The sequence below is a fragment of the Suillus subalutaceus genome (assembly GCF_016647625.1).
Source record: "Suillus subalutaceus strain FC151 chromosome Unknown DFJ58scaffold_111, whole genome shotgun sequence".
NCBI classification, from domain to species: Eukaryota; Fungi; Basidiomycota; class Agaricomycetes; order Boletales; family Suillaceae; genus Suillus; species Suillus subalutaceus.
In genome coordinates this window covers 152420-174858 of record NW_024540360.1, presented here as the reverse complement: position 1 = coordinate 174858, position 22439 = coordinate 152420, and the positions used below count along the sequence as shown (strand labels likewise).

General features: G+C 47.4%; 8 protein-coding genes across 8 annotated transcripts; 5 read left to right on the top strand and 3 right to left on the bottom strand.

Moving 5' to 3' along the window:
* Positions 1 to 409: 409 nt before the first annotated feature.
* Positions 410 to 874, top strand: DFJ58DRAFT_620813 (uncharacterized protein; the record flags this gene model as incomplete). Its single annotated transcript, XM_041381034.1, has 2 exons — positions 410 to 638; positions 687 to 874. Coding segments are annotated over 2 exons (417 nt in total), but the record flags the coding sequence as incomplete, so codon positions are not given.
* A 662-nt stretch (positions 875 to 1536) lies between these two features.
* Positions 1537 to 1728, top strand: DFJ58DRAFT_665500 (uncharacterized protein; the record flags this gene model as incomplete). The annotated part of the gene is made up of 1 exon (XM_041382506.1): positions 1537 to 1728. The coding sequence occupies one exon, from the start codon at positions 1537 to 1539 to the stop codon at positions 1726 to 1728; it is 192 nt and encodes a 63-aa protein (XP_041240218.1).
* Positions 1729 to 1966: 238 nt separating this feature from the next.
* DFJ58DRAFT_747985 (uncharacterized protein) lies at positions 1967 to 2895 on the top strand. The gene is made up of 3 exons (XM_041387568.1): positions 1967 to 2264; positions 2311 to 2607; positions 2655 to 2895. Exons 1-3 carry the CDS (start codon positions 2037 to 2039, stop codon positions 2853 to 2855), a joined length of 726 nt encoding a protein of 241 aa, XP_041240217.1. The 5' UTR covers positions 1967 to 2036; the 3' UTR covers positions 2856 to 2895.
* Positions 2896 to 3693: 798 nt separating this feature from the next.
* Positions 3694 to 4960, bottom strand: DFJ58DRAFT_844469 (uncharacterized protein; the record flags this gene model as incomplete). The annotated part of the gene is made up of 5 exons (XM_041393083.1): positions 3694 to 3894; positions 4019 to 4046; positions 4109 to 4413; positions 4460 to 4477; positions 4757 to 4960. The coding sequence occupies 5 exons, from the start codon at positions 4958 to 4960 to the stop codon at positions 3694 to 3696; spliced, it is 756 nt and encodes a 251-aa protein (XP_041240216.1).
* Positions 4961 to 6761: 1801 nt separating this feature from the next.
* On the bottom strand, positions 6762 to 7205 carry DFJ58DRAFT_731784 (uncharacterized protein; the record flags this gene model as incomplete). Its single annotated transcript, XM_041386089.1, has 1 exon — positions 6762 to 7205. The coding sequence occupies one exon, from the start codon at positions 7203 to 7205 to the stop codon at positions 6762 to 6764; it is 444 nt and encodes a 147-aa protein (XP_041240215.1).
* Positions 7206 to 12243: 5038 nt separating this feature from the next.
* Positions 12244 to 14830, top strand: DFJ58DRAFT_717854 (uncharacterized protein; the record flags this gene model as incomplete). Its single annotated transcript, XM_041384409.1, has 6 exons — positions 12244 to 12356; positions 12406 to 12774; positions 13590 to 13686; positions 13766 to 13967; positions 14418 to 14548; positions 14714 to 14830. The coding sequence occupies 6 exons, from the start codon at positions 12244 to 12246 to the stop codon at positions 14828 to 14830; spliced, it is 1029 nt and encodes a 342-aa protein (XP_041240214.1).
* A 659-nt stretch (positions 14831 to 15489) lies between these two features.
* On the bottom strand, positions 15490 to 17212 carry DFJ58DRAFT_805130 (alpha beta-hydrolase). Its single transcript, XM_041391082.1, has 4 exons — positions 17157 to 17212; positions 17049 to 17098; positions 16728 to 17000; positions 15490 to 16702 (listed from the first exon to the last, which is right to left on the bottom strand). Exons 3-4 carry the CDS (start codon positions 16926 to 16928, stop codon positions 15653 to 15655), a joined length of 1251 nt encoding a protein of 416 aa, XP_041240213.1. The 5' UTR covers positions 16929 to 17000; positions 17049 to 17098; positions 17157 to 17212; the 3' UTR covers positions 15490 to 15652.
* Positions 17213 to 17681: 469 nt separating this feature from the next.
* On the top strand, positions 17682 to 20857 carry DFJ58DRAFT_805122 (uncharacterized protein). The gene is made up of 8 exons (XM_041391081.1): positions 17682 to 17802; positions 17867 to 17932; positions 18156 to 18804; positions 18853 to 19637; positions 19689 to 19791; positions 19847 to 19907; positions 19964 to 20338; positions 20392 to 20857. The coding sequence occupies exons 2-8, from the start codon at positions 17891 to 17893 to the stop codon at positions 20414 to 20416; spliced, it is 2040 nt and encodes a 679-aa protein (XP_041240212.1). The 5' UTR covers positions 17682 to 17802; positions 17867 to 17890; the 3' UTR covers positions 20417 to 20857.
* Positions 20858 to 22439: the final 1582 nt, after the last annotated feature.

Below are 22439 nucleotides of genomic sequence, written 5' to 3'. Positions count from 1 at the left end.
AGCCGACCCAGCCATTCGATATTCACGAGTTAACCATGCATCATTCGCAGACAAATGAACATGGACTATGCCCTTTGAGGGCTGCCCGGCACAACATGGAAGGCATCACCAGGGCGGTCACCTTCTATGATATCAACTGTCAATACAACAAGCACTTTCGGGTTTGGGTGGATCGAAGCCGATTTCTCGAAATGGTTCCAGAATTGACCATCATTCCTGGAATCGGGTTGTGGCCACATCCACGGACATCAGGACAGCTGCTATGTCCGATATGCGTCGAATTTTATCGAAGGCATCGGTCGGATTGATGGAGAGATCATGGAGACCCTATGGTCACTGTCTCAACCTGATTTCCCTGCTGCTCAGGGAATGTCATCCCCACATTCGAAAGGAATGTCTCGATTATCAGATGAATGATTCCAATTTCTGCAAGATGATCCGCATGAAAAGGACCCTTTGCCGAAAATACAAGCAGGCGAAGAATGGCATTGCCGAAAGTGAAAAGGCTTTCGACATACTCAATGAAGCAGCACCCGGCGATTCAAAGACAGAGTGGCTAGCCAGCGAGAGGATCGCTCAGTCCAGCAGAATAAATAATCCTGCGGCTATGGATGTATATGAGATTAATATCAAGAAGGGTTAGTTGACTTTGTCTCCATCAAAGTCTGAATTAATTTTGCATTCAGCACCGAGCAAAAAGGAGATCGAGCTTAGGCTACTAGAGGAGGGTAATGCCCGAAATGCAGCACCTGCTCGCAGGTCTGTGGCGACATGGATATCAATGGGGTTGGCGATTGAAGAGGCTCAAATCGCATTGCTCATCGAGGTCCGAAGAATTGGTAGAAGAACTACCGAGACACAGAAGTTAGACATCGCCCGGCAACGCGATCGTCTCCAAGGCCAGATAGATGGATTCACTCGGTCTGCTATTACGCATCTCGGAGAGGGATTTGATGCAGATGAAGATCCTGAAGACTTGTACTTGGACATTCTTGATGATCTCAATGATGACTTGGCAGACTTCACCGAGACATCTGACACATGGGCAAACTCCCCTGAGCTCACTGTAATCCCATTGCCATCAAAACCTCGGGGTAGATCGATGCAGACGCTGTATGGCAGACGATCTCATTCCGCTGGAGATGTCTCTTCGTGAAGGGCAGGCCAATGACTCCCTTCACAACCTCCGAATTCACTTGTGCAACAAGGCGATTCTGTTTCGAACAACAGTTAGGCAAGCCAAATCCCAGGCCCTGAAAACTCGAGCTTGGTCCCAGGTGACGTCGGTGCAGCAGGCAGTGTCCCTCCATGCCAGTATATATACGAAGACGAGGAAGCAAATGATGCAACTGGAGCCAGGGCAAGACCAGGTTCAGAAATACAAACCCCTGCTTCGAGAGCAACTCAAAATCAGCACTGCCGTCGGCGATCCAAATGCCCGAGGTCAGCGAAACGAGTCCCTCGCTTGGTTCTGGTCAGTCGAAGTCGACCTTGGGGGTCCCGATCACTCGTGGAATGAGGAATGTGAGTTCGGGCATGCTTGATGTGTCCCGCGCTCAGCTGACGGAGTCATCCGAAGTTTACCGAGTTCATTGGCTCCGGGCAAAGGCACTACGGGATCGATGGAAGGAAGAAATGATGTTGGTCCAATTGGAGATGGATTGGACATGTAACTTTTTCTTGTGGAAAGCAACCCAATGGGGTGACAGGATGCGGAATCATTGGTGACACACCTTCCGGGTCATGCATGCTACTCAGGAAGGCAATCCCAAATGTATTCATTGCTGGCACAGGATGCCCAGGCAGCATTTCAAGACCTGAAGACCGGGTTTATAGATGCTCAAGATGAATGAAATTTTTTTGCCAACGATATGAAACAGCTACTTTGACCCAAACATTTTAGTCCCGGGAATTGGCCGGGTCGACCCATGTCGGAGTTTGAAAATTTTTATCAATCAACCAGTGGCTCATATCTTGACCTCCGAACCAACTGCCATTGTCATTGTCATTTCCAGCTTCATAATCCTGCATTAACCATGTCTGTATTGCATACTCCCCCAACATCCCCTTCTAATTCTCAGACTTCCAGCAATGGGTTCCGACCCCTCACACTCACTCAGGCAGATATTGCAGCTACAATGTCAATGGCTGCATCTCGCATCCGAGCATCCATCTCTCAATATCAGATGGAGGCTGCCCACACCCAGGAGCCATCTGCTACTCGGATCACGCACTTTAAAGCCGGGCTGCAATGGGAGATAGCTGTAAGAGGCTGATGACTGTGGTGGTCAATGCTGACATTTCCAACAGACTTTTGTGACTCCCATCCTGCAGTACTCAGCTGCAAGGAACATCATTTCGGTTGTTCCGAGCCCGGTTGCTCATATTCTTCAGTTGATTCCCGAGCTCACCTGGAACATGGTTCCGGACCACATCTTTTCATCCCACCTATGCCAGTTTCAAGACGTTGCAGATCTGGGGGATCCCTCCCGCATTGTATCCACCTATGGTACTCCATGGTGGACCGGATCAACTGCCATCCCGAACGAATTATGGCCATGGGATCAGGTATTCGCTAATTGTGTCTGTCACTACCAGCATTGGCTAGTAAGACTTTTACAGAATTTCCTTGAGTGATGACTAATCCTTTCTAGTCTGGCGTTGAGGACGAACGTCTTGTTGTTCCCGAGCAGGTGGATGAAAGCTCGCTTGCAACGCTGAAGGCACTGAGGTGGATGAGGGAACGTCTCCTGACAGTGATTGAGGATCAACAAGCTGGCATCCGTGAAAAGATGGCAGAGATTCAGATGTACACCGCCGTCCTAACCAAATTGAACCCAAGGGGACCAGAGTAGTTCTAGTCCTTCAGTTCAGAATGTTGAAGTCTAAATTCTGTACATGATGAAATAAGTACTGAAAATTACATACTGACTTTCGAATATCTGACCTATTGCTATATGCTGAGTCCTGCATACCAAATATTGAGCATCGAGATCCAGATATCTTGAGTTCCAAATATTGAGTCCCAAACATAGAGTCCCGGATATCCAGTCCCGAAGCCCAAGATTCGAGACGAGACTTGAAACTCGAACATTGCTATGAGTTGCGAGTTTTGAGTCCCCACCGAGTCCTGACAATCGAGTCCCACAGCCTGACTATCGAGTCCCAACCATCGAGTCCCAACCATCGAGTCCCGACAATCGAGTCTTGAAACCCGAGTCCTGACAATCAACTCCTGAAGCCCGAGATTTGAGTGCCGACCATCGAGTATCGAGTCCCCAATATCGAGACCCAAAACCCAAGCAGCCCGAAGCCCGAGATTCGACACGAAACAAATCAAAACTCCAAACACCACGACACTTTCTTGAATCACCGAGTACCGAAACCCGAGTACCGGGTACCGAGTCTTGAAACCCGAATCCGCACTATCGAGTCCCAACTACCGAGTCTTGAAACCCGAGTCCCAACAATCAACTCCTGAAGCCCGAGATGTGAGTGCCGACCATCGAGTATCGAGTCCCTATTATCAAGACCCGAAACACGAAGCCCGAAGCCCGAGATTCGACACTCAAAACATGACACTCATCAATTTTGGGAGTTGTTTTCTTGAATCACCGAGTACCAGGTACCGTGTACCGAACCCCGAAACCCGGTACTTGATAGTCGGGACTCGATATTCGATTTCACCGACTATCAAGTACCGGGTACCGTGTACCGAAACCCGAAACCCGGTACTCGGTAGTCGGTGAAATCGAATATCGAGTCCCGACTATCAAGTACCGGGTACCGTGTACCGAAACCCGAAACCCGGTACTCAGTAGTCGGTGAAATCGAATATCGAGTCCCGACTATCAAGACCCGAAACCCGAATGTTGAGTATGGAGTGCCTGACATCTAGTATCATGTATTTGAAGGTGGGTACTAAAACGGGTAACTACCTTTCTACTTCTTCCAATCCAACCTTGCCCATCCACACGACGGAATCCCAGCATAAACATGAACAGCATCCCTCATATACCATGCCCAGGCAATTCGATCCCCTTCCACTGCATGAACCGCGTGTCTGACAATCCTTCCCGAAAATGCAATCATGCACCCCGGATCGTACCTTAACTCCAGCTGCAGGCTTGGCATACTCATCCGAGCATTAGAATAATTCCCCACGCTAGTGAGAATATCGAAGCATTCGGAAATCGATGAGGGGTCTCGATGATTCGGGGTTTCCTGATTGCATATGATGGTGAGGCTGTTAAACACCGTTGCCCAGTACTGGAGAGTCTCTGACATCTTCGGCAGTTCCTTGCTTCGTGCCTTTTCTCCGAGGCTCGCAAAGGCTTGCAACCCTGCCCAGTACTGCTCAGGATGCATCACCCTGAGTGCCGCTGTGGCAATGGCTGCTGGCCTTCGCAATGGCTTTGAGGATGTTCTCGGAGGATGGTCCCTTCAATGATGCAGATACCTCCGGATCGGACTGATTCTATGGGATTGGTGAGTTTAACTACCGAGATCGCCATCTCATCAGATCCTACCTCGTGCCCCTGCTGAAACCATGCCGGAGATAAATTAACGCATCCAGGGAGTTAGGACATCATTTTCCGAGCTTGGTGTGAACCACTGTTGATTAGTCCGCTAAATCCCATCGAGCTTTATGCTTTGTTCGAGCATGGGAGCTAGCAAATCCGAGGCCGCCCAAATTTCATTCTGTACGTACCATTTGATGTTCAATATCCATCCAGTCACAATATATATAACACACCTGGGTGGCATCGGTCAAGGCGTCTGGGAGGTACCATGCGATGATGGCACCGGATGCATCAAGAATTGTCGCGGGTATGTCGATCAACTTTGTGCCCTCATGGCCAGGAGGACACCTCTCAAGCAACTTTTCCTCTCTCTCTTCATTACGCCCCGTGTCCTTTGGGGAGATCAATTTGCTATATCTTGCAATATCAATCGGCATCTGAACTGTGATGAAGCAATTTGACTGATAAAACGAATTTTCCGAATCTGCAGGAAGACTCACTGGGATTTTTATATGCCTTTATGAGCCATCAACCAATTCGATCACAAGCCATCACCAGATCAGTGTCTAGGTTTGGAGAAGGTATAACTGGGTCTCCTCCTGTCTTCTCTGCATTGAATTTCTGTTCCATATAATCACATGCCACATGAGTGACAGTCAGGGCCCAAGTGCGCAAGAGGGTTATTTCATCATCAGAAGTGGAAGAAACATCCATGATTGAATTGATCTTGTGAGATCAGAAGCTGAATCCTGAATGTCCGCACTTTGGTGTTAAAGGGGGTGGAGATTGAGAGGATCAGATAAGGGAGCCTTGGATGATCTGAGCTTTCAAAGATCTATTTCTCTTATCATCTATTGCTCAATGAAATACCACATGATTGGAAGTCTGTTGGATGTCAGATACTCGTTTGTCGAGACCCAGGCCTCGGATCTCGGTACACTTCACTCGATTTTGATACCCAGGACACCATAGTTGGAACTTGTCTCGAATCTCGGGTCTCGGGTCTCGGGCGTCGGGTCTCGGGTCTCGATGGTCGGGACTCGATATACGGGACTCGTTGGTCGGGACTCGATACTCGATTGTCGGGATTCAATGGTCAGGCGTCGGGTTTCATGACTCAGTAGTCGGGACTCGATGGTCGATTTTCGGGATTCGATAGTTGGGGCTCAGATATTGGTACACTTCACTCAATTTTCAGTGGTCGGAACTTGGCATTTGGCATTTGGTAGGCTTGGATGATGTTGGCTTTCAAATATCTATTATCATCCATTGCTCAATGAGATACCAGATGATCGGAAGTGTGCTGGACATCACATATTTGTTTGTCGAGACCCGGGTCTTGGAACTCGGTACACTTCGCTCGAGTTTCCACTTCACCCCTTTGCAAAGCTCCGTGCCATACCACATCATTAGATGACTTTGAATAATCACCTCCTTTGATTTGGATGATATACAACTAGCTGAGCTCCATCATGTCTACAATTATCATTCTCCTGGGCCCACCCGTCTATCTTATATACCCCCACGTCGGCCTACCCATCTATGCAATATATGTCTCCCATCGGCCCACCTGTATATAATACATCTTTTACCACTCCCTCGGCCCACCCGTCTACAAAATAATATTAATTCGTCGGCCCACCCGTCTAATATGATATATATCTGGGCCCACCTGTCTATGTGATAACAAGCACCCTTGATATACCCGGCTATTTGATACATATCTACCTTGGTACACCCATCTACATAATATCCAACTACCTCGGCCGATCCGTCTATTGAAAATTCATGTCCATCGGCCCACCCATCTACTTTACATATTCCCCACCTGGGCCCACCCGTCTCCATCGGGAATAATAACACTCCCGGCCCATCCGTCACAGTCGAGGATATATCTACCCTCGGCCCATGGTCCGCTGGCCCGTATCATACGGGATATTATGCACGTCCGTCCACTCATATAATACGGAGATATGTTACTGCAATATGTGTCTCGCTATCCATTACCTTCCTTTGACTCAGTGTCCACTTTCTTGACTTCCGCTCTTTCCCGCGCATTAGCGCTCTATCTTGCGATGCGCTATTCCCGCGCTTTAGCGCTCTTTCGGGTCTTTTGATCTTGAGTTGTTCTTAGTAGCTTTTCCCTCGGGTCAAATGTTCTTGCATCTTTGTTGCAAGTATAGCAGCATAGGCAGAGCATTAGACATATACTGGCTGAGTACCTTAACAAGTGCCTAGTCAGGTTGTGTTTTTCACAGCGGGTTGGACAGGTTGAGTGGGTTGAGTACAAAGAGCAGGTTGTACGACTGGAGGAAGGGCGGTAGTAAATGGTGCTGTCGAGGAAGATGCGGTATGAATAACGGGGTCGGGTATGGATGGCAGGAGAGTGCTTGGTCGCTTTCGTGGAGACAGGATAGAGCTAGGTATGAAGGAGGCGGGTATGAAAAGGTTCTGCCTTTCAGGTGACTCATCGCGAGACGGAGTAGAGGGGGTGAGTGATGATGCGGTGGAGGGAGTGTCTACAGTAACGAATGGAACTCGAGGGAGCGGAAGGTAATGTGAAGTTAATTGTCCAAGGGGTTCTTCCTCTTCTTTAAAAGTCGGGGGTAAGATGGCGGATAACAGTAGCCTTGGAAGATGAGCGGGATCGCGAGTTGAATGCAGCGTGCTCGACTTCTTCATTGGTGGAATCTATTACTGAGTAGAAAAAAATCTTCTTGTGAAATGTCACTAAGGTCGCGAGGTTTTCAGGTCTTGGTAGGTCTAGGCGGTGTGCCTTCCATCTTCAAATGGCCCCCTCGTGGTGGGCTCCAGTTGTGAAAGAGAAATTGCGACTAGGCTGGTTAGAAACTAGCGCTACTTATCCAAATAGGCGCGAGTGTAGTATTCAACCCAAGAGGACTGCTATTGAAGCAACTCCCTTCTAATATGCAAGGGTAGTGATAGCGCGAAGGACTAATAACCTATAGCGACCTAAGACCCAAAACAACTGATGAGTAGCACTGTAGCGATCAGTGACTAGCGACAAGGGAGTTCTGACAGAGAAACGTGCGTATAAGTGCGAAGCGCTATCCAAGTTGTTTTATGTGATAGCACTATGTGACGTCTGACTAGCAACAGCGAGAAGAAATCAAAGGAAGCGAAAGCGAGGAGTAAGGTAAGACAGTGCAAGTGAAATGCCTGATAGCGACTAGATTATAGCTCGACTACCGACAGTGATCCCGACGTTGCGAAAGTCAAACTTAAGAGGGAACTTTAGTGACGCGCACTTAAAACAAGTCAAGCGACACATGATCAGAGAGATTGGCAAGAGCGGAATCGATTGCACCAAGACTAGGATATAGCGACTAAAGTGATTCCGACACCAGCAAAGGTCCGGGGAAGGGAAGTACTGTACTGTATGTGTGACGGGTCATTTTATCATACTGCGTAAAAGTTCAGGAAAGCGTAGGCGAGAATAGTAGCGATGTCATGCATGGTATGGAGTTCATACCATGACATATACGAATAGCAGTATAAAAGGAGATGAGTAGAGGAGTGTACAAAGGATATACTTCTCACTTATGTAAGCTTTGTTTCTATTTATTTAGTTGTATTTGTAGTTTCCATTAGTTTCTGTCTCTTTCCATTATTTGTTTATGTTTATTCAGCCACTTGATTACATCAGTGAGCCATTCAGATATGTTTGTAAGCATGTCATGTGACTGGTAATATTCTGATTTGTAAGGACTTTCCATGACTCATCATGTTTTGTCATGATTCGTCATGCTTTGTAATATTTTACAGTGCTTTGCAATATTTTACAGTGCTTTGTAATATTTTACTCATGTACTTTAGTAAGCAGCTGATTCAGCACACCAAAAGGCTTGGTTTGTAAGCATAATCTTACCAATCCAGTGATGACTCATTGCTTAGTAAGGATGGTTTCTAAAATGTATATAAGGACTCCATTCTCACATAATATATTAAGTTTTTCCCCTTTCATTCTTTTCCCAAACCGTGTGGGAACGTAGGAATTTGAAGTCAGGAGTTTTCCCACTTTCTGTCTCAACACTGTGAGATCACGAAGAAAGTGAAGGCCTACGAAGGCAGGACATGGGAGGATGGAATACCTAGGCGTCGGACCGGGTAGCGCGCTATGGGAGAAAAGTGGTTCCAAAGCGGATAGCTTGGGAGCTGAATAGCGCTGGTGACTAGCACCTTACTCTTTTCCTCTAGACAGGGCAAAATATGCCTATGACACTCATACATGCCTAGCACTGGTATGATTGTCACAGCGCAATCCAAGTAAAGTAGGTGGTAGGAACGAGGTTGAAAAGTTATGGGAAGCCTTAGACAAGGGGACATGCCATTGAGTCATTCTGTCTGATAATGACCAGAAAGCTCAGATGCAGCTCAACCGAGAGTGCCACGCCAGGGGTGAACCAGTGTATGTGATGAGGAAGCAGAAGGGAGCAAAAACGAGCCATGCTACCATAGACATAGACACAGAGGAAGAGAATGATGACTCTGACAGTAGCTCGTCAGATTCGGACTAGAATATGTAACTAGACTCACCGCTGTGGTATCTTCGATCGTCACAATGCGATACCACTATTTGTGTACTGGCTCAAGTAAAACTCTATTGATGGGCACACAATGTATCATAAGCCTGGCAAAGACAGCAATGCACAACACTATTCACCTTGAGTTTATGTTGACCACCTCTGTTCCTCTTCTTGTTATATTGTCTGCTTGCCTCGTCCTCCAGCCATCCGCGCCGTATTTGAATCAACAAAGCCGTAGTTGTTTGAAGGGAGTGAGACAAATTGAGGACCGACATCTTCACCCACGAAGAAGTCGACATATCAACGTCAATGGGCGAAAGAAACGAGAAAAAGGGCAAGTTCTGAGTGCATTGATAGAGCTCGTCGTGTAGGGTGATGAGCAAGGCGGTGGAGATGATGTGGGAAATGATTGAGAGGTGGCAGGGTGTAAATCGGCAGATACCGGCCACCAGTTATTCTCGGTAATTCGGCCACTCAGAAATAGGCGGATTATATAACATATGTTTTAAGACACTATTTACCAAAGATATTTTATTCTACTAAGGGGACTGCTGAGTGCTGCAGGACGTGCTGAAGTGCTGCAGCATAGATAATCCCTACTACTTAGTAAGGAGGATCCCATCACATCACCTTTACTAATCAGTGTTATTAATGATGACACACAGGTGACCAGCACTCACATCACTCTACACTACCAGTAGTGTAAGGCCCCTTGGTATCCAGTATTTATTTGTTTGGCTGGTAACAACCAAAAACATGTTGATTTAGACCTGTCAACACACCTCGCTGTCACGTCTAATTAGATCAGGTTCGTGGGAACTACAGGTGAGCAAAAATGATGTAACCTGTGAGATGATACCCTTGTAACAATCTCACCATTGTAGGGAATTTGAATTTGAATGTTCTTTTTTTGGCATGGGTGTTCTCTGGAAATGAATCACGCAGGAAACTTGATCCTAATTACAAGATGTCAATTGCAAGGAATACCTAACCTATAGTGCTATGCATCTGGTTGAGAACACACCAGAAGTTCAGAAGTGATGAGAGGATGGTGATGAGGTTTGAATAAGACATTATACACACGGAATCGACAAATAAGTGTTGATGGCAGTTATGAAGATTGCAGTGTGTGCCTCAATCAAATTGCTTGAGTATTCAACCCGGTGTCTTGCTACTTAAGGGTCTTATGTACAACGCATTGTAGAGACTCCATTGCGAGTAGCCTCACAAAGGCCGTATTTCCACTTCGTCTCCACTAACGCGCGCTATATACCTCGTCTGTTTACACATATTTCCTTATTCTACAACACAACAACTCTTTTTCACTTCGCTTCCGCTTCGGCTCAGCGCCTGGGAACATTTACCTTAGACATGGGGACTCTGATAGATTTTTCACTGACTTACTTACTCACTACATCCCATCATCCTGCATCAGTGTATACTGTGAATCAATTTCTATTCATTGCAACACAACCACTGCGCGACTCTCTATTCTTTTGCAACAAGCTCTCTTGAGAAAATCTTGAGAGACCTTCGCGCTACTTCCGCCTCTTCACTGCCCCCTATAGCGCGCTTGTTCCGCCTACATCACACTTTCGCCTTTCGTCGCGTTAACGCGCGTTTCGCGTTTACAAGGCGTCTCGCACCCGCGCTTTGCGCAGATTCCCTTGCTGACTCGTTCAGCGCATCCCCTCGCATTTACTCGAGGAAAAGACTCAGTAAAGATCCTCTTGGGCCGACTTCTACTCGCGTTCGAGGACTACTGCAGGCGACTTATCTTATATTTTTCAGTATAGACCCACTCACGATTCCTCATCTTCAGCATGTATAGTGACAACACAACTATACAGGATAAGACTTCTTGCCAGTCCTTAAGTACACGGTCTACGACTTTTCTAGTTTTCGTGGTAGATAATGTGTAAGTTCTTGGGAGGGTTTACTGATGTGTCCTCTTCTTGTTGTTCCCTGGTGGAATTACTCATAGATTCCCTAATGTTCTGATAGTAAGATCTGTTTCAATCTCATAGGTCATGTCTCAACCTATGAAAGTCTGTCTCAACTTTGTCGTGTTCTCGTGTCTCCCTTCCTGAAAAAGAGAGAGTCTGTCTTAAAATACGTGAAGCCTAGTTAGAAAGCTGTTCTGGTGTTGTATACTCAACCCCTGTAAGGTAGTACACAACAAGTAAATGAAGTCTGTCTTAAATACGTAAAGCCTAGTACGAAAGCTGTTCTGGTGTTGTACACTCAGCCCCTGAAAGGTAGCACACAACAAGTAGTTTATAAATAGATTGTTATATAAGCGACACCCTGTAAGGTAGTATACAACTAATCTCTGATACGATGTTTATCTTACTTCAAGGCACTCTTGGCCTGCACTTTAAGTCTTACGACTCTCATGGTTTGAGAGAAGAGTGAAAAGTGGGAAGTTATTATTACTCAGTGTAGAATGGACTCCTTTTATACCTTTTTGGGAGGCCATTTTACTAAGCATGACTCATCACAGCATTAGTAAGTCACTGGCTTACTAACCATGCCATTTGGCAGTGCTGAATCAGCTGCTTACAAAGTAGTTTACAAATAAAGTTCATAATATTACAAAGCATGATAAATCATGACGAAGCATGACGAAGCATGACGAAGCATGACGAAGCATACGAAGCATGACGAAGCATGACAAATCCTTACAAATCAGATTATTGCCTATCACATGACATGCTTACAAACATATCTGGTGGCTCACTGAAGGATTCTGTGGCTGAATGAGCCTGAAACAAATAGAAACAAATGGAAACAAATGGAAGCCACATGACAAATCATGCAGGATCCTTACAAAGCAGAATATTGCCTATCACATGACATGCTTACAAACATATCTGGTGGCTCACTGGTGGCTGAATAAACCACATAAAAAAAAGGGGAAAGGTGAAAACTATCATACTGGAAATATAAATCCAAGTAAATCTGTCAAAATGGAACCAATCATAATAATACAATGAGGTACACCTTAGTGGTACTCTCTGTAGCTACTTCCTGTCTATCAATGTCATGGTATGAGTTCCATACCATGCATGACAGCGCTCTATAGGGAATGACTAGAGGTGATGATAGTGCGAGTCGTGCAGTGAAGGCCAGTTGTCAGAATTTGTAATATGAGCCCATATCAGCCTGCAGAAATGCGAGTCTCTACAGTTCTTTGGACAACTCCACACAGTTTTGACCATCAACATGAGTTAGAACAACTCTTTCCAGAGTCTGATATCCTCAAAATGTTCTTCATACTTACCCAGTCACTCAACGAGAACACCCACAGCAATTACGGTGCAGGGCTTCTCCAGTTTCACTCAGTATTGCGACAAACTCCACATTCCCGAAATGCAACACATGCCAGCCTCGGCTACCTTACTCTCCACTTTCATTGCAGCATCTGCTGGTTCTATCTCAGACAGTACCATGAGCAATTGGCTCGCAGGTCTACATTTTTGGCACATCAGCGATGGCACCCAATGCCATGGCATTGACTCTCCACTCTTGCACCATATGAAATGTGGTCTCACATGTCTGGTACCCCCCAATTCAAAACAAGCACAATGTCCTCCTGTCACACTAGACGCACTCATCCAGCTGGGTCAAGGACTTGACCTGTCAAACTCCTTTGATGTCACAGTCTTCACTATCGCGTGTGTGGCCTTCTGGTCTTGCTGCCGGTGTAGAGGCTCGTGCCCCTACAGCCACATATGGCCTATATCACAGCTTCGTGTCACCAAGCCATTACCAGTCTCATCCCATCACTGCACAACATCATCCCTAGTCATTCCCTATAGAGCGCCCCGCTTTCCCGCGCTAGCCGCAAGGCGCGCGCTACTTTCCCGCACCAGCCGCAGCATTTCCGCATGCGCACCTTGCGCGCTTTCTCGCACTTAAGCGCCCCGTGTCACCATCATCCAGGAGCATCCATCCACTGTCCATCCAGCCCACAGGTATGTATTAGTTCGCTATTTTTACTATTTCATGTACCTTACATTATTACCTACACTGTATGGCACCATTTCTCATGGCCAAGTAGCTATTACATAGCACTTTAGCTCACTGTGGTTCACTTTGTGTTGAGCCGAGGAGGCATTACACAGAGACTCTTCTACTACCTTCTACAACCCATCTACTACCACTGAGCACCAGTATAGAGCCGCACTTTAGAGCACAATCATTATCCCACTTCTAATAGACTTTGTCTTGCATTGAGAGCCGCTTCTCCAGTGCTTTGCGTGCTCTGGCGCTTTCCCACGCTTAGGCGCTACCTTAGAGGCACATTCAGCATGTCTTGGATCATCCCCTGCTTTCCTTGCTTCCCCTTTAGGGTCGAACATTCTTGCATTCTGCAAGTATAGCAGCTAGGCAGAGCTTGGACTCACTTATACTGGTTGAGCACTATATTTCCTAGTGCCTAGCCAGGTTGTGACACCCACACCGGTAGGACCTTTGTCCTCTTCCACTTACAACCACACTCTAACATTACATTAAGTCTCGGTGAACTCTTGATTCCCAGCCCAAACACATTTGATGCAATCAAGCACATCTCTCACTCCATTCTCCCTATTACCACGCATCATTTCCACAATGTACGTCGATTATCCTTCCACATTCCTTGGACAAAAACTACAGGCACCAACAGTGCAGACATCAGTGTCACTGCTCAAGATCACCCCACATGTCCCCCTCGTCGCTCTTCTCTTACATCTTGATGTCAATATGAACATACCTTCTCATGCCCCATTATTCTCTTTCAAAACAGCAGATGGTGCTTGGTCACCTATGACAAAACCCTGGTTCATGGACCGTATCAACACCATCTGGTCAGCTGCAGGTCATCCAGTCATGCCTGGGCATGCTTTCCGTTGTGGTGACAAGAAATGGCTGGGCTGTAGGTAAAGCACCAAACCAATATATATGAGTCTCCTGCTCTCCTAGCTGCTACTCTTGCTAGCAAGAACGTTCGACCCTAAAGGATCTCTGACTAGGCTCAGGCTCAAGAAAAGAGAGTGGAGAAGGTACTCCAAGTCAAGGTAAGAAAACTATGTTCCAGGAGCTATCTGGTGAGCTGAGGGAGCTACAACTAGGAAAGCTACAACTAGGGGATGCTACTAAATAACCCAAGTGAATGGGGAGCAACCAAAGAACTGGAAACAAGGGAACTAGGTAATGACTGTAGAGTCCTAGGTAAAGGGAAGATGATTATGTAAGCAGCAAAAGTGCGAACCTAATCTAAGGAAAGTGTCAATAAGAGATGCATAGTGAAAAGTGCCTCTGCAAGGCTACAGAAAGTTTGAACACCACACCGTATCGGCTGGAGCCATGGAACTTCTATTAGAAGGTGTTCACCCTGATGTTGTAGCAACGCAGGGCCATTGGAAATCGAGAGCATTCCTTGACTACTGGTGTCAGATTGAGTCCATCCTTCCTCTATTTATCAGCTACTGCTTCGTCTGCTCCCATTGCTCTCACGTGCTTACAATCCAACATGCATGAATATTCGTCGTCTTCGCTCTGTACCCTCTTAGACTTGTACCAATTCAATCATATGCACATTGCATCTTTACAATGCCTTCTCTCATGTCTCATGTTGTGTCTGGGTTGGGTGTCTCAAAGAGACACTCGACTCGTATTCAAGCCATGCTCCAGGAATGGTTTGGTCTCGTTTTCTCTTCTTCTTCTCTGCGGTCCCCTCCATCCCACACCTCGAGACTCAATCACAACAGGCTCTGAGGGTCTGTCCCCTCTGCGTCCAGTTCTCTCAAAAAACCTTTTTCTCAACCCCCAATAACCCGGACTCAGACTGCTTCTCCCAGACCATGCACACAAGCGCAGCCTGGCAGAGCCAGACCCTCCCCACCACCATGAAAGCTTTGCTTTCGTGGTAAATCACTAATTTGACACTTCACTCATCATACTGATCTCATCTCACGTCCCACAATCACACAAACAGTGTGCACACAAAATACAGTCACTTTCTACTCATTAGAAACCTACTAACAACAGTATTTCATCTCCCATCCCTTCCCCTCTATCTCCATCCTTAAGAACGTACATGGCCTTAACTACAAAGCCCTATGTATCTATGACGCAAAATTATTCAAATATAAATGTCCATATTTGGCAGGAGTAAAATTATATCATTCTATAATTGTCAAAGCCACAATAACAAGGACTCATTAATTCACTGATGATCCCAACTGAAGGTTTCTGAAGACCCGAATGGCCGCCACAGCGGTGAAAAAAGTCGCTTAAGCCCAGATTGTTGGTTTTCGGGTTTGGCTGTGGCTGTGGAGTGGCTGTGAGTCTCTGTGAGTGCTGTGGCTACGGACTGCTCGGCCGTGAGTCGTGACTCCATGTCTGACATGAACATCCAGAACACCGCCCCAGACTTGAATGAAAGCTTGAACTCACATTCCTCGTAGCACTTCCATTGACAGCCACTTTTACCCCCCGCTGACAGGCTTTTTAATGCGTCAAAAAAGAAAGGAGAGCACGATCGCGATCATCACCCATTCGTTGCCCCAAACCTAGGATTATTTGCATCGGCGACGTTTACAAAGCTTTTACCTTTCCTAAAAACCTCACAAGCTCCCGTACCACCATCTCTGGCGCTTCCTGTTGCACCCAATGGCCTGCGCCCTCGATCAAAACGAAATCCTCGTCCTGCATGCCTCCCGCGCCGCTACACACCACCTCTCGCATCTTTTTCACAGCCCCTGGAGTTTGATATACTCCCCAATCCTTGGCTCCTGATATAAATGCCGCAGGCACCTCCACTCGTCGCCCAGCTAGAGCACGTAGTTGAGCTATCCGCTCAGGGGGCGGAGGCGAGAGTGCGCTACGATAATAATTAAGCCCACCCTGAAAGCCAGTGCGGCCGAATTCAGCAGCGTATACTCCCCCAGAGACTTCGTCAGCTGTGGGCCATTTGATTCGGGCGTCCATGCGAACATGACGAGCAACGACGTCTGGCATGCTTTCGTGCAGCGGCATGACGTAATACTCTGGGAGAGTAGCAAGGTCCATTGCTAGCTCACTGATGCTGGGCGAAGGTGAAAATGCAGAGGGTAGGGGGTGTGGATCATTTCCATCCCAATTGCCACTCTTCATGTAGATATAGCCGCCGAGAAAATCGTACAGAGCCTTTCCCCCTTGACCAAGCATGTCCGCATTGGCGGAAAGAGTAGAAAAGTATGCCGTATAGTGCTTGCGCGGAGGTTGGAGCGCAGCAAGCGCAGTGGCAATGTCAGAACCCAAAGAAACCCGTTCCTTCGCTTTATCATCTCCACCTTCGCTACTCGCTTGAGACAAGGGTGGACCAACGCCCCCAAAGGGTGCGCTCATGAACACGACTGATGCAAATAGTTCCGGATGCGCGGACAAGCGCAAGTGTCCCGCAAGAGGAGACCCAAAGTCATGCCCTACGAGCATCGCAACGGATGGATATCCGAGCGCTCGTACCAGGGAACAAACGTCATCTACGATATTGAGCATATGATACGAGGAAAGCGCATCTTCGTATTGCACTTGGCTGGCGCTTCCGGATCTTGTCAGCGTTGTTCGCCCAAAACCACGCAAGTCAGGGGCGAACAACATGATAACCTTGATGAGCGTTGGCGATAGGCACCAAGACTTTGCGCCATGAGTAAGCAAGTTCTGGAAAGCCGTGGAGAAGGAGGATCAAGTGGCAGGGTGTGCTCGATTGATTGCTTGTATCTGGAAACGCTTCCAGGATATGGACGTTCAGCCCATCACGGTCACTCAAGGTGATGTACCGAGACGTAATTTGAGGAGGGAGATCAGGTAACTCGACTGGCATTGTGTTCATGACGTTTGATTTGAGTATTTCTGCTCAGGGAACCCTTTACCAGTCAGTTACAGGGTTTAGTAAATGGAAAGGCGGTTGTCACATTACAATCTTGGCGATTCGTCAAATATTGCTGTGCGGTACAAGCTCCAAGGACACCTCTTTGATAAGATTGGACAGTACCCTAGAGCCTTAGTAGGTGCATCCAAGTCTTGATAAGTCGATATCCAGCAGACACGCTATACTCACCTGCAGAACGGACTCGGGTTGTTGCACTGGCGTGGCAATATAGAACTTGATATATGTTTAGCCTGGAAGAAGGGACATATTCTTATCTGCTGCGCAGCAAAAATGATGTAACCTGTGAGATGATACCCTTGTAACAACCTCGCCGTTGTAGGGAATTTGAATTTGAATGTTCTATTTTTGGCAGGGGTGTTCTCTGGCAATGAATCACGCAGGAAACTTGATCCTAATTACAAGATGTCAATTGTAAGGAATACCTAACCTATAATGCTATGCGTCTGGTTGAGAACGCACCAGAAGTTCAGAAGCGATGGGAGGATGGTGATGGGTTTGAATAAGACGTTATACACACGGAACCGACAAATAAGTGTTGATGGCGGTTATGAAGATTGCAGTGTGTGCCTCGATCAAAGTCGCTTGAGTATTCAACCCGGAAGACTTGGACGTACATTTTGCGCAGCCTCCATCGCGCGCTCTTTTGAACCGATGGGCATTAATTGTGTTTGCTGTGTCCGCCACAACCGATTTATTTGGTATTGTTTGTCGCACCCTCAACCCAGAATTAGAGTACTTAAACCGCGTCCTCAAGGTTTGTTCTTGTTCACCGACCTTGACAACGCCTTTCCACACCAGCCCTTGTATACATTAGGTTTGTTTGAGCTAGCTATCTGTGGTGTTGACGAGCTGATCATCGCGTTATTGCGCGCATATAGATACCTGTTTACTCTTGAATCAACATGTGCGGCATCTTTGGCTACTGCAACTTCTTGAAAGAAAAGGTAAGTTGTGTTCCGATACAAGCTATTTCTGGGTCGCCATCGTGGCTGCGCGTTCATTCTCTTGCATCTACAACTCCGCGCGTAATGTCGAGCCTTGCGACCGAAATCTCATCTCATCACTGTTATAATTGGATGTCCATATTTAGTAACTTTACCTACACCTTGCTTCTTGATGTCGTCGCGTGTTCCCTGATATTACATTAGCTAACTTCACCTATTACAGGACCGCAAGGAAATCCTGGAGATTCTTTGCACAGGTCTAGCTCGTCAAGAGTACCGTGGCTATGATTCTGCTGGTCTTGGTATCGATGGCGACAAGTCAGGCGAAATTGTTTTTTTCAAGGAGGTTGGCAAGGTTGCCGGCTTGCGGCAACGTATTGCGGAGTCCAGCATCGACACGACCAAGTCGATGATATCCCAGGTCTCCATTGCTCATACTCGTTGGGCAACACATGGTCCCCCCTCCGTTCTCAATTGCCATCCCCTTCGCTCTGATGTGAACAACGAGTTCATTGTTGTACACAACGGTATCGTGACCAACGCTACAGCTCTTCGGCAAGTCCTGCAGAAGCGTGGCTTCAAATTCGAATCTGAAACTGATACGGAGGCGGTCGCCAAACTAACGAAATATGTATACGACTCTCGGCCTGACAAACGCATGACCTTCACAGCTCTTGTGAAGACCGTCCTGAAAGAGCTTGAGGGTTCTTTCGCCTTGGTCTTCAAGTCCATCCACTTCCCGAATGAGATCGTGACTGCCCGTCGCGGTTCACCTCTCCTGATTGGTGTTAAGACTGACAAGAAACTCAAAGTCGACTTCGTGGATGTCGAGTTTTCTGGAGCGGATGCTGACACCAAAGCCGTGGAAAGCCGTAAGTTACCTCGCCCCTCGATCTAGCCTTCGCTAAATGCTCTTCTAGTTGCTGTTCCCACTTCCCCTACTTCTCGATTGGCGCCTCCATCGTTACCCAAGATGTCTCGTCGTCGGTCCCGCAACTTCATGTCCGAGGATGGCATGCCCCAACCCATCGAATTCTTTATCGCCTCTGATGCTTCCGCCATTGTGGAGCACACCAAGCGTGTGCTCTACTTGGAAGATGATGACATTGCTCACATCGCTGAGGGTCAACTGCACATTCACCGTCTGCGCCGGGATGAGTCTACCACGGCCGAGACACCTGCCATTCGCAACATCGAGACACTCGAGATTGAAATTGCCGAGATCATGAAGGGCAAGTTTGATCACTTCATGCAGAAAGAGATTTACGAACAGCCTGAATCCGTCGTCAACACGATGCGTGGACGCGTGAATTTCGATGACTATAAGATCACACTCGGTGGGCTGCGTGCCTATCTGCACATCATGCGCCGCGGTCGCCGTATTGTATTCTGCGCTTGCGGAACGAGCTATCACTCTGCGTTGGCAACTCGTGCGATCTTCGAGGAGCTGACCGAAATCCCCGTTAGTGTGGAACTCGCATCCGACTTCCTGGACAGGAAGACTCCCATCTTCCGCGACGACATCTGTGTCTTTGTCAGCCAGAGTGGAGAGACTGCTGACACCATCCTGGCATTGCGATACTGCTTGGAGCGTGGCGCCCTTTGTGTGGGGGTTGTCAATACTGTCGGTTCAACGATCTCGCGTGAAACACACTGTGGTATTCACATCAATGCTGGCCCTGAGGTTGGCGTTGCGTCTACCAAGGTATGGAAACCTTTTCCAATCTGTTAACCATCTGATACGAGCGTCTTGTAGGCATATACCTCCCAGTACATCGCACTGATGTTGATGGCGCTGCAGCTATCAGAGGATCGGATCTCCTTCACTGAACGCCGCAACCAGATCATCGATGGCCTTCGTGCTCTGCCCTGCGCAAATCAAGAGTGTTCTCGAAAATGACAAGAGCTTGCGAGAGCTTGCCAATAGCCTCCTTGCAAACTCACGCAGCTTGTTGCTGATGGGTCGTGGATATCAGTCAGTAGCTCTCGTTCACGATCCAAACCGTATGATTGATCGACGATCTCTTTCAGGCATGCCACTTGCCTTGAGGGCGCTCTCAAGATCAAAGAGATTAGCTATATGCATTCGGAGGGTATTCTTGCAGGAGAGCTTAAGCACGGTCCCTTGGCGTTGATCGACGAGAACATGCCGGTCATCATCATCATGACCCAGGATTCACTATATCCGAAGGTCCAGTCCGCATTCGAACAGATAACCGCTCGCAAGGCTCATCCCATTGTTGTCTGCAACGAGGGTGATACCGGAATCAAGGCTGGGGTGAAAACCATCCGCGTTCCTCCCACTGTAGACTGCTTGCAAGGTCTCTTGAACATCATTCCCTTGCAGTTGTTGAGCTACCACTTGGCCATCAAGAACGGGTTTGACGTCGACTTCCCACGCAACTTGTGAGTTTTTGAGTGGTAGTAACTTGGCGTTCAACGCTCACTTCGTCCTGCAGAGCCAAGTCAGTTACGACCGAGTAAATGACCAGCCTTCAACTTCATGTCAGCGGAAGGTGGCATGCATATCGTTGGCTTAGGTTATTATCACGGACCTTCAAAATTACTGTACACATACACCGCTTTCAGGGACTCGTTTTGGTTTTGTACTCGATAACGGACGATTTGCATTCATGGACGGTTTCGCCCTTTTCTTTTCTTTTAGTACTTCACGATCCTCCCATCCGATACCGTATGTCTACCCTTACTTGTTGCCGACTGTTCGAGCCCCTTCGTTCTGCATACCATACATGTCGACAACTGTCTATGACCAGAGCGTTGAATCCAGTTATCCGGAAGTGACGAATTGAAGAAATGTAAAGGGACACGATGGATCAGTGAACGCTGCGCTTTTGTGAATTCCATGACCCTCTGGCAATATGTTGTTCATTCATCCAATATTTGTGCTACCTTTTACTTCCAAGACATAGGAAACCTATCATAGGCTATGTCAAAGTCGACGGAGCGCTGCGCAGAGGCAGGCCGCCGCCCAAGTTCCTGACGCCCCGTCTCGCCAAGTATACAAGCTGAGTTGCAGTCTAGCAATACCGGTCGATGCGTCCACGTAAAGCTTGGGACTTCTACTGCAAGTTGTAGCTTAAGTCTCAAACGATTAACTACAGAATCGGTACTGGAGTTCCTCCTTGGTTCCCTGCAGGGCCGCCTTGATTTTGTGTTTGAGAGTCTCTTGCTACCTTGATGTTTGGCTGCTTGGTCCGAGGTCCGAGTCTTTCCCTTCACTGCGCGATGACATTCTCTAGACTCGGAATCGTTGCAGAAACACATGTATTGTGTCCGTGATCAGGTATACAACCTAGTGCTGCCGCGGTCCGGTTCGGTCAGGTTCAGAGGCAGTTGGACAAGAACCGAGAACCGGACCTTGGTCCGGTTCTACCTTTATCGACGAACCTTGGACCGAACCTTTGCGGACGGTTCGCAGCGGTCAGGTTCGGTTTTTTTCTCGGTTCGAACGCGAACCGGACCCAATGTTTCTTATAGCCAGCAAAAAAAAAACAAAGTCGAAATACTTGTACTGGTAGCTACATATCCAACGAAGCTGCATGTCCCTCAGCCTCTACTGCAGCAGAAAGGTGCCCATTCCTGTATGCTCCCTTCAACAGTTGTATTGAATGCGCTGAATGTGGAGGTTGCAAGTGCATTGCGTCGCACAGTCGAAGTGATTCCTCCGCTTGAGAATGCTTGTTCAGAGGGAACAGCGCTGCCTTGAATGGGTAAGTAGTCGCGTGCGATGCGTGCAAGTGTAGGGTATTGCAGCGAGTGAAGCTAAGAAACGGTTAAGTAGTGAACAAATGAGTCAAAAAATGGACTTACCCCCCACCAGACAACAATGTTATCAGTGTACTCCAGCGCCGAAGACAAGTAAGCGGTGAGCTCTTGCCGAGGATTGTGAGTGAGATGGTCCCTTGATTGACATGTCCTGATAGCCTCACACATCCAATCATCACCATACTGCTTGCGTGCAGGTTTCGTTGGCGGAGCAGATTGATCTTCAGTAGCTTCCTGACTCGGCGGTGTATAATATTTATCGAACTGTAAAATGAGATCAAAGGGGGAACAAACAGTGTAGACGAGTACTTACCACAGCCTCCAAGTGAGCCCTGCCAGCTGCGACATCTTGAGCATGCCACCGACCTTCAATATACGCGAGCTTATAGTTCGGATCAAGAACTTAAACTATATTAGATCAGGATCATTGTAAAATACAATATCCTTGGCATCCTTAAGAGAACCGTCAGCATTGAGGGCACAAGCATCAGATCCAGACATTATGAGAGGAAAATATCACTCACCTGGTAGAGATTGCTCCTTTTATGTGTGGACAGAACTACCAGCCAGTCTCCGCCATGTGCATTGGAGGATCCTACAAAATATATCAGAGTAATATATCAGTCAGTTTATTGAGCTTAATTGATGGTTAATTGGTACCTTGAACTTGATTGGACAACCGGGAGCACAAGATGCGGGTCTCCAGACAGAATCGAAACTT